Genomic DNA, 11425 nt, shown 5'->3' on the forward strand with positions numbered 1-11425 from the left:
TTTTTTGTGCATGCATGAAGTTTCAGTTATGAGAATCCAACACCTGATTAATGTGTTTTATAGTTTCTCTTTAATTCTTTTTACATATATTGAAATTCACTAAGTGAGCTGATAAAATCAGTATCAGATGTTTTCAGATTTGATTGGTTGTTAAACTACATGTGACATTTCATTGACTGAGAATTACTGGGTCACTCAATATTGTAACAAAACCAAGTGACTAATTAGTGACCAATACAAAAAAGTTTGTCTTTAGAGAGCTACACTGAAGTTAAAAATAATTAATTAGCAAATAATTTACTCAGTACATCACAATATTGCTACATATATACAGTTATATCAGTATAATGTGTAGAATTTTTAGATGAGAACTGGTGGGAAGCTAATCTACTTGAGTCTTTGCTGATAACCCTGAGAGAGGCAGAGGATATGTTAGATACATCAACATCTGTCCTGCTTCCTGTTCCCTTCACTGGCTGAGATTCCTGCACCTGAAACAAGGCAAACAAGTCATTCCCTTTTTTTCAGTTCTCCTATTGTTTTTGCTTTTTCTTCCCCCTACTTTAATTTCTTTTTTTAAATACCTTCTCTGTTGTGTTGTTTGGATTCATTCTCACTATTTCGCTATTCCCTCTGTCAGCTTTCTCTACAGAAGCAGGCGCTGGAGAAAGAGTTGGAGACTCTGAAAGAGAAACTGAAATGGACGGAGGGACAGCTGAAGGAGAGCCAGAAGAAAGAAGCACAGACACAAGCCAAACTGACGGTAACACATAGTGATCATCAACTGATACATGCAGACGCTGTTAGGAGTCAGGGCCTGCATTAATTATTCATTAGATGAGCAATGGGTAATGACCATCTTATGTGCCATATGTTAGTCAATAAGTGTGGATCCAGCTCCATCATTATGTTTTATTAAAGATATCGGATTAGCGTTATCCTCACTGTTATTTAGTTGTGTCTTGTAATACTTGTAATACTACACACATCAACACTGACACAAATACAAGAAAACAGCCTTTGAATGGCTGTCTGTTGTAGTGCCCACTAGTGCCCACTGACTTACCTTGGCCAACAGGCCCTGGAATGAACTTTACATGATTAAAAGTCTTAGTAAAGCCTTTCTGATGCGCAAGGACATTTGCTATTGTTGTGCAGGTTCCAAATTAACATTTACTATTGTATTGCACCCCGCTAAGCTGAGAGTGCAGAAGATGTAAAACGCCCACATTTTAAGAATTTGTAGCAGTTCTTTGCATGTTCATAAGCTTGCAACATAGTTCGTACTAATACTGCCTTCATCTGTAGCTTGTTTGTGGTTTCTAGCTGTTGAGACACTGTGTTTGGGTTGCTCTTAATCCATTTATATTACACACAGCATGTCCTCATCTGGCAGTCTTCTTGCACAATTGATAACATTTATAGTGCAAATATCACAAGGTCGAAAATATAGACTGACATTAAAGATGTCATGGCAGACATATTTTGGAAATCAATCAAATTTTCTGACAGATATTTGAAAAAGAGGCCTTAAAAGTCCATCGTTGGTCATGAAGATTCCCTCCAGCTAAGCTGAATACTTAAAAATCAGTAAGTTTGATTTGACTAGATTCATCCCACCTCATTTGACTATTTTTGCTCTTTGCATTAGGAAGCTGTGCGTGAGGCAGAGGGCGTGGCTGTGACTCTGGAGCAGAGCAGGAAGCGAGAGCGAGCTCTGGAAGAGGAGGGGAGGAGACTTGCAGATGAGCGAGCTGACACCCTGTGTCTCCTGAAAGAACTACAGGGTGAGGCATAAACTGTGGGGACGAAGCCAAATCTGTTTATTAGTCATGGTAGATTGGAGTATCTTGTCTTTCCTCCCTCCACAAGAGTCAGGGTTTTGGAGTCTCACATGGCCACGTGCTTAACATGAGCTTGTTGTACTGGTGTCCTTTAGTGGGCTTATTGTGATAATGCTGCCCTGTAGTAATTTATTATTTTGTGCAGCAAAAAAGGGAGATTGATTACTGAAGAGGGTGAGTCCTAGATTGTGCATGACAGTTATATACTCAATGTCATGTAAATTACTCGTTCACGCATAAGTCTTATCCCAGTGCTGCTCCCTGCTGGTTAGTGATAGATGAATGTTATCCTTTTACAAATACACTTAACTTTTCCACTACTGCACATGTTTATTAGAAAGAGAGCACATGTTTATTACGTTTTTTTGTTTGTACATATTAAAAATGTTTTTCCTTTTAATTCTAGAGCAAAAGTCAGCACCTCCTCCACAATCTGTGCAGTTTTGCCCTGTTGGACAGAGTTTTTCATCTCAGTCTTCCTCATCTCATTATCCTCGACCGTCAGCCCAAACCAAGAGGCCTTCTTCAAACCGAGCTGAGCAGAGGAGGGAAGAAGAGGATGCACAGGAGAGAAGGACAGATATCAGAGCATCTTATCCTTCTGACAGAGAGCCAGGAGAAGGAATTGACTCAGAACACATCAGTGCCCTAATCTCCCCAGACTCCTCAGAGTGTTTAAAGAGAGCAGGAGACAAAGGGAAAATTAATGAAGAGGAGAACAAAGTTATAAATGAGGCAATAGAATGTGACGTCTCTCATACTCCCATCAACAACTCTAACGCTAAAGATCTTGATAGAATGATCAGTCTTGAGCACTCACCTAAGACACAAAATTTGACCCTTTCTGCAGAAAAGACACCTGCTCTCAAGTCTGAGCAGACCGTTCCCTCTGAAGACCTCAAAAAGGAGAATGCAATGCTCCGTTCAGAGCTTCAAGATGTACGAGAAGAACTGCAGAAACGACTAGAGGACCTGGAAGCCCAACGAAGAGCTGAGACAGAAGCCAGGACCCGCCTTAAACAGCTTAGCCGCAAACACACCAGCCAGGCTGCAGAGAAAGAGGAGAAAGAAAGAGAATGGAAGACACAACTGGAGACTGAAAGAGCTGAGACAGAGAGGCTGAGGAGGACGATGACTGCTTTGGAGGCAGACATAGAGTGTGTAAAGGAGAGGGGAAGCGAGCAGGAGGAAGAGAAAAACAAAGAACAACAAGATAGGGAGAGTGAAATGGTAGAGCTTAATATTCAGCTTAAAAAACAGCTGGCGGAGGTGAAAGCTCAGCTGGCTTTAGAGCGAGAAGAAAAAAAGAGAGAGGAAGAGGAGAGAAGCCAAATAATAAACACAGACGCTAATGTAAAGGAACAGCTGAGCATGAAGGTGGCAGAACTTAAAGCTCAAGTGGAAGAACTGAAGCAAAAAAGAAAACACACACAAGAAGAGAAGCACACAGATGCAAACACTCCCCTGACGTATTTGACTCTTCGTGATGACGAGCTCAACTCCAACATCAATAGCTGTGGCCACGCACTCCTGCCTTCACCAGAGCAGCACCTCCTTTTCTGCCAGTCCACCAACCAACACAACATGCTTGTTTCTCAGACAGCAGCAGACATCATCCAAGAAAAGAGCAATGTGATAGATGCCGAGCACTCTCCTCTGTCAGATGATGTTCAGATGGGCCGAATAGCCTCAGACCCCCAGATCGCTGAGCCTACAGCCTCTAATTTGGTGAAAGAGGTGGAGCGACTGAAGAATGACAATGCAAAGGAGACAGAGCGCGCTAATCAGTGTCAGATTAAACTGGAGGCCCTGCAGAGCCAGGTAAATGATGCTGGATATAGAGATTAGTGCACTAAATTTCTCAAACCTAAGTATTTCTGTATTAAACAGTCACTCTCGAATGTTCTGCACTTCTGAACAGCTTAATTCATGTCTCATCACTGTACTTTCGTTTATCGCTAAATCTTGAATTCATACTCTGCTCAAAAAAATTATGGGACACTTTGAAAACATCAGTTGGCACACTGTAGGTCATTTTGTAGCACTCTAACAGTGCACATGCTCTTCCTCATTGCACAAAGGAGCAGATTCTGGTGCTGATGGGTTACAACCTTCTATGGCTCTGTCCAGCACTCCTAGCATAACTGCATGTCTCCCTCTCTGCTACTTAACTGACCAAATTAATAGTCCTGAAGTTTAATTGAAGGTAAAAAAAAAAAAAAAAAGAATAAAGTGTTCCTTTATTTTTATTTTATTTTTTTTTATCTATTTATTTATGCAAGTCTCAAAATTTTTACACATTCACAAACAGCGGGACAGAGGGTTCCTTTATTTTTTGAGCAGTGTATGAATCGTGTTATTGTAAAGCACAATATTAAAATTAGGATATCACTGATCTCTCTGAAGTAAAAAAAAAAAATCAAATGTTACTTCCTTCTGTAAGTTATTTAAGAAATAAGATGGCCACTAAAGGTTACGAAAGCGTTAATTAAGATTTGCCAGTCAAAGACAAACAAAAAGCAGGCAGTAAAAAAGAAAAAGAAAATACAGAAAAGTATAGGAGTCAATAAAACAGTTGCAAACTGTTTAAATGCAACCCGAGCAGATAGATAAGAAGACTTCGGGTATCAGTTCAGTGCTAATCTGAGAAGGTAAACATCAGTCCTGATAGAAGCAAAGTAAACTCTGCATATCCAGTAAGGTGACCTGAGTCTCTGTGTGGCCCTGATTTACAAGGGGTCATAATGATTTAAATTTACAACAGCAAATTCACTGCATTTATACACATTTTTCCTCAAGGAAGTAAGATTGGTTAAGAAAAAGGCCTTTGGTTTGCTTTTTTAAAATGTGTTTTGTGCTGTGAGCTGTGACCAGTGAAGTGCAGACCCCAGTGGTATTTTTACTTTCTCTAGTCATCATTTCTTCTATATATTTTTTTTCCAACCTTCCCTTCTTGTCAGGTGACACGTCAGACGCAGCAGCTAACCATGGCCTTTGAGAAGCAGAGTCAGCACATTGCAGGCCTTCTAACTGAGCTACAAGAGAAGGAGAGCGCCCTCCAAAGCCAAAAACAGGAACTACTACAATGCAAGCAAGAGCTGGATGAACTAAAGAATGATAAAAAGGATGAGGTGAAGATGATGGTCAAAGAGGTGGAGGACCATCAGATACAAAGTGAAGAACAGGGAGATGAGAAGCCGGTGGAGAATTCAGAGCTCTCACTAAAACAGGAAATGGAGAGTAGAGTCACCTGTCTAATTGCAGAGTCACTGCCTGAGAGTGACTTGAAAGCACAGTGTGATGCAAGTCAGCCAGAGACATGTGATACTCAAACGGCAACACCTGATAGCAGTGAAGAAGCTAATAAAACAGGGGACCAGCATCCTGAATCTATAGACTCGAACAAAACTCAGAGTAACCCTGACTCTGCTTGTGTGATGGTAGAGACTCAGTGCGGTCAAAGCGGAAAAGAAGCAGATATCCTTACTGAACTGCTCACTCTCAGACAGGAGAATCAGCTGTTGAAACAAAGAATTGAGGGCCTGACCATCTCTGACGCACAAAACCCGACATTACAGACTGACGCTGAAAATCAAGACGATCCAACACAAAGCCAAAACACACCAAACGCTGCACTGTCCTGCTTGGCAGAAGACGGGACACGGAGTCTGCTGAATGACGTCATGACTGAGGGACTGGAGTCAAGTATGAATGAGGAAGAAGATGAAGGACAAGATTTAAAAAAGGAAGACCAAATAAACACAAGAACTGAAGAAGACCTGGAGGAAATGTCTGAGCTGCATGTAACTCAACTACAACAACAGGTAACGGCAGTGATTTTTCTCCTTCAGTTATGTGAAAAGATGAAAAGTGACAAAAATATAATAGGTTAGTTGTATAGGACTTAAAATTATACAGGTGGGCTAATGGAGAACGAAACGCTAGATGGTAGTCTTAACTAGTGGATATATTTGGGTAATGGCACGATTTTCATCATTTTGGCTCTGTACGCTGCCAGAGTAGATTTTATATAAAGCAGTTAAAATCCAGTTGAAGTAGAGTCTTTCTACTCAAGGGCTTAAACAAAAATATAATTTAGAAATTGCAAATATTTATAGATACCCTCCCCTATTTTTAGGGGCTTAAATTGTAATTGGACAAATTAATACGACTCTTTCGCAGTACTGAGTATCAAATGATTTACGACATTAAAATATTCAATAAGATCTGTATTGCTGAATGTAGAATTACTTTTTAAATAATATTGTGGATTTTATTTGTTTTATATTTAAGTTTTATGTCCGATTGATTCAGTCTACTGTCATTCTCCTTCTGTCCAGGTGGAGGCACTGCAGATAAGGGTACGAGCTCTCTCTGAGGAGACCCAGCAGCAGGCAGAGGAGCTTGCTGTATGGAGACTGGCCTCCCAAACAGCACCAACATTTGAGGAATGTGAAACCCATGAACTGACCTCTGCTGTCACACAGTCCCAGTCAAACCAGGAGCAAACAGATGAGATGACCCAGTGCTCGCCTCAAACTCTACCTGTTCAGGATTCGGTTCAGACACCCACACTGGATATACAGAAGAGCCAGGAAACCATCACAGTCATCAGAGAAGACGAGTTACTCGTTTCCTGCTCCTCCAACAGACTTCAGGGCCGCATGTTGTTCTCCAGGTAACACACAACACTCTGCAATCACAGAGATAACTTGTAACTGATCACACCTCTGTGTCTGTGTGTGTTAAACGCATATATTAAGTATATTTGTACAGGTATCAGCTGGGATTAACTTTTGCTTGTTTTACCACAAGACTGCAGAACAGCAACCTTGAGGAACCAAAGAGCCTCCATCCCTTTAAAACTGCTGAAAATTTTCAAGAATACAGACAGGACACTGCCACGGCTGACCAGGTGATTTTTATAAATTGTCACTCACTTATGTACCAGACGGCTAATTGTCATTATGTAATTTAGTGTAAATTACAATGGGGAAAAAAATTAAATAATTCCAGATAATTGCTAGTGGAATCTAGGAAGTCTTTTAGCCAGTGCACATAAAGACATTTCTGTAGAGAAGTAAGCCTACATATTTGGGGAAATTTATTTTTAATAATAAATGGGCCAGAACTGAGCTGCTCCTGTTGTAAATAGCAATTCTTATCATATTAGAGACATTTAAAATAGATGTTTTGTTTACCTATAAAATAAAGCATTTGTACTTTTACACCTGAACTTAAAACACCTGTCTGCCCTCAGTACTGAATAAAATGCAATGGTTTTCAGTTTTATCCTAGGCATATGCGTTTATTTGTCTACCAGATGCAATATTAATTCTTCAGTCACTTTGTTTTGTCTCTTGACTCAGGAATCTGAAAAAGAAAACCAGGAGATTAACTTCACACAATGGTCAGATAATTGTCCAAAAGTAAGAAGAGACAGTCAACTCATCCAAATGACATTGGAGAAAATGGCTCAACATCACTCAGGCGAAGTCTGTGAGCCAGATTCGACCAAAACAGAAGCCAAACTAAACACAACGACTAATTCCTCAGACAGAGTTGTCAAGATAGAAATGAAAAGTGTCAGCAGTCAGACAGAGGAGAGTTTGAATCCTCGTGGCAATTCAACAGTATGTGTTAACACTCAGACTGAGGAGGAGGAAGAACAAGGTTCAGTGGATTCCCCTCCTGTGTCTCCTGTCCAGTTATCTGCGGAGGCGGCGTCAGACAAAATCTTGTTTTCTGGTTCCTTCCCCATCCCGGCTGACCCGGCACGTCTGGCTGAAAGAATTCGCCGCAACAGGACGCAGCTGTCAGCTGCCTTTGACGACACAGAATACGAACCCTACGGCCTGCCGGAAGTCGTCATGAAAGGTAACTTTGTTGTTTGTGGGCCTGTAGAGTGAAATATGGAAAAGTAATTAAAGTTATTTTGGAGGGAGTTGCGTAAAACTTTTTTACCAATTAGTACAAAATTCTTCTCACAGCCGAGTCACCAGTTGATATTCATAAGTACATACAGTCTCTGAGTGTTTGATTCCCTGTGGATTTCCTGTTTGTGTTCCTTGTCTCTGTGCTTTCCCACTCTGATCTATTTTCTACTAACTCTTTTATTTAACCCTCCGTCTTTTTCCCCTCTCCATCCTTTAGGTTTTGCTGACATTCCCAGTGGTCCAGCATGTCCCTATATTGTGAGAAGAGGTTTGTTGGGCACCGCTGTAGTACCTGTCTCCCAGAAAGACGCAGAACAGGACGAGACGGATTAAAACACAGCAAGAGGTAAGCTCCAGACACTATTAAAAAAACCCATTTTCAAATAGATTTAACATCCCAAGATATTAACAAAAAATAAAATAAAAAATCAGGTAGTAAGAATATACCTCCAAGTCCTTGGATCAAGTAGATCCAGATCAACTCTAAAGGTTAATTGGTTCAAACCTCGGTCAACACCCATGTCTGGTCCATAATTGCATATTTTAGTCTCTCTCATTCACTTTATAGGGGGAAGATGAAAATCTGTCATGATAAGTTGGGCAAATGTGATGACTCCCTGTCTCCAGCAGAGGGATCTCACTTACTTTAAGGACAAAACTGTTAATACTTTTATTGTCACTACTTTTTGTTGTTTGTTTTGCTTTGGGGTTTTTTTTCAGGTTCGAAGCTAATTTGTTTTACTTAGTGCAAACACACAGGCACCAATAGTTTAGAATTTATGTGAAATACAGAAACCAGAAACAAATGTTGATACTTATCTGGTTGCTTTTAATTTAACAAGATCACCATGTGAGTCATGCGTCTTTTTGGTGGTTCACACCTTTTTTAAAATATGCTTCTTATTCTAAACAGGGAAGAAATCATCACAGCCTTTAATATTTATCATAACAAAGGAAAATCAGGAGATATTCCATATAACTTGGTTGAATCGGTTGAAAGGGATGTGAATTTGACCCAGGACTAAAGTACTGCCTTAAATGTTCTTGTTTTTGCATACAGGTTTTTTGCAGACCTGTTGGAAACACCTGACTCACCCTGGCTTTACCATGAACCTGAATAATGGACAACAGCCGCTGCACAACAGACTCAAAGCAATTAAAACATTGAAACAAACACAGGAGCAGTTTAAAAAGCTGTAATCAGCTGTGGACTTCTTTACGTGTGTGTGCAGGTAACTAGATCTGCACTGACAGAATAAACACCTCCCCTGTGGATCCAAAAATGTTTTAATGGCCTCTAGTTTATCCACAAATTACCACATGGAGACTTTGCTGTCCATCACAATGGTGTCACTTTACACCCACCTGTATATTTAGGTACTGAGGTGGTGGTTTAGTGATGCTTGTTGATGTTTCTTGAACCACTTTTCCAAAGGGATTGTTTAGTTTTTCGTAACTCAGAATTAAGTTATGGGCCTAGCCCGTTCTTACTTTGCATGAAACGGTGCCTAGTTGGTGTTTTTCTAAACAAGCACTTGTCAAGATAAGTTTGTTTTTCAAAAGGGTCAAGCCAAGGAAGGCCTGTTGTGGCAAATATGTTTGAATCTTTAAACCATTTCAGGTGGCTTATTTTTGAACACTTGAATGTGTTTTCGTAGAGGGGAGGTGTTAGGAAAAAAATGTGTGAAAACATAGTGTGAGTGTATGAATTATTAGCTGTGAATTTGCACCTTTGTGTCCCTATCTTGGTGTTTCTGTTTGTCTCTGTGTGGGGGGGATAGAGAGAGACTGGGATAAGCTTGTCTATGACTCAGTGTAACCTGGATTGGTTTCCGCTCCATGTATGGTGATACACACTGCATTCCCACTCTCCTCCCTCTCCCGCTCTGCTTCTGTGTCTTACACTAAAGCACTCTCAGTAGTTACACAAAACAAAATTCCCATAAACTAAACATGTGAAGCTTTTCTTTGTTAGAATTAGATGAACTAAGCTGGTGTCTTATAATGAATAGCTTTTAATTTATTTGCTTTTTCCTCTTGCACATTTGTAGATAACATGTAAATCGTTTTGTAGTTGAGTTGGGAGAAATGTCAAGTTTGTTATGTACCCTAAAACAGCAGATTTTCACCATTGTGTTTACAGGATTTGATCTGGTAAAGGATAGGTTCTTAATTCTACTTAAAGTTATACTCACAGGTCCTCACGTACATTGAAGGAGTTGCATGTTGTAGTTAAGTTTGGTAAGGTTGGTACCAAAGGTTGGTATGACCCTTGAACAGACTCTGACTCTGTGGAATATTTACTCTAGACACTTGCAGCCATATTTCCAGAACTAATTCATAAAATTTTCTTTGTGTTGCGATAGCTACTTGCGTGCCAGCTGGCTGTGTGGATGCCAGTCAGTCAGAACAGTTCCTGGAGAGTTTCTGTTTTCTCTCGGCTCTTCTGTTTACCCCCTTGACATTTGGCTTAACAGACAAAATGACACCAACACCCATGCTAACTTGCATATTAGTATATCTTACTTGGCTATGTCACTGTAAACAGTTCAGCCACATTAAGGTTCCCTTCTTGCCTTCAACAAAGCTCTCAGCACAGACGCTGGACCTCTGGGGTGTCCATGGTGTTTGGCACCAGGATGTTGACAGCAGATTATTTGAGTGGGGCTTCCATGGATCTCGATTTTTCTTGCATGTCCTGCAGCTTCTTAATTGGATTTAGATGTGGGAAATTTGGAAACTTTGCCATGCTCCTCGAGCTGTTAGAGAAGTTTTCTCAATGTAATAGGGATGGGCAACCATGTTAAGGGTGATGTTAATGTGTCAAAGTAACACTCACGTGGCTGACAGGACCCAAAGTTTCCCTGGATAGCATTATAATCAGATAGTCAGGTTTATTCTTTTACCTTAGACCAACACTTTTTTTTCTGAAGATATATTCACACCCTTGACTCTCTGTTTGTATCAACTTTTAAGGAAGTTAGATAAAAGTGAATAATGCAACTTTGATAATAAATGATGATTGTGCCCTCTGTTATAAAATTTGTGGGTCAGAATGTTTGGGCCAAAAATGGACCAAAAATAAAGAAAATGCAGAATTATTATGTTGCAAGTACAGTACCTGCTGCAATCCACTAGAATGAATACATGAATTTTTACATTCTGGTGTGACCCACCACGTGAACATCCAAAGTTCATGTTTATAGGTTAGAAAATGTCCAGAGAAAGGTGAGCTTAAATCAAAAAGAAACAAAAGGAGGGAATTTCATTTACAAGTCCAGCTTCCAATTTTAATTTCAGCTTAGCCATTTATGAAATGCTTTGCTGTTAAGGACAGGAGGAAGTGGCCATTTATTTGGTTATATAGATAACAAGATATGAGTATAATTTTAAAGTAAACTATATTAAAAACAGTGAATCTCTCCTTTAATCCTGGCTGTGCTTTCCTCCAGTGATTTTTAGTTTGCATCACATTTGTTTAAATGGAGCGATTTTTGTTTTTATGTTTACATTTTATTTAATGGTAGAGTACTTTTTGTTTGTAAAGTTGTGGCACACACACGCAAACACCTCACCTCACTCTCAGCCGCCTTCATAACTCTGGGATCTGTAGTCTTTTGGCGCCGAGGTCTGACCCTGAGTGGG

General features: G+C 40.1%; 1 protein-coding gene across 1 annotated transcript; it reads left to right on the forward strand.

Annotated features, from left to right (window-relative positions):
- Positions 1–605: 605 nt before the first annotated feature.
- LOC102197144 (trichohyalin-like) lies at positions 606–10054 on the forward strand. The gene is made up of 9 exons (XM_005723060.1): positions 606–763; positions 1652–1787; positions 2251–3665; positions 4805–5668; positions 6185–6522; positions 6660–6759; positions 7214–7721; positions 7998–8126; positions 8841–10054. Exons 3-8 carry the CDS (start codon positions 2643–2645, stop codon positions 8111–8113), a joined length of 2949 nt encoding a protein of 982 aa, XP_005723117.1. The 5' UTR covers positions 606–763; positions 1652–1787; positions 2251–2642; the 3' UTR covers positions 8114–8126; positions 8841–10054.
- The last annotated feature ends 1371 nt before the right edge of the window (positions 10055–11425 follow it).

The sequence above is a fragment of the Pundamilia nyererei genome, unplaced genomic scaffold (assembly GCF_000239375.1).
Source record: "Pundamilia nyererei isolate P.nyererei 1_Seehausen unplaced genomic scaffold, PunNye1.0 scaffold00008, whole genome shotgun sequence".
Taxonomy (NCBI): Eukaryota; Metazoa; Chordata; class Actinopteri; order Cichliformes; family Cichlidae; genus Pundamilia; species Pundamilia nyererei.

Coding starts and splice junctions, on each gene's coding strand:
- LOC102197144 (XM_005723060.1), top strand. CDS start 2,643: ATGATCAGTCTTGAGCACTCACCTAAGACACAAAATTTGACCCTTTCT. Junction 5,669..6,184: donor TAACTCAACTACAACAACAG/GTAACGGCAGTG, acceptor CCTTCTGTCCAG/GTGGAGGCACTGCAGATAAG. Junction 6,523..6,659: donor GGCCGCATGTTGTTCTCCAG/GTAACACACAAC, acceptor TTTTACCACAAG/ACTGCAGAACAGCAACCTTG.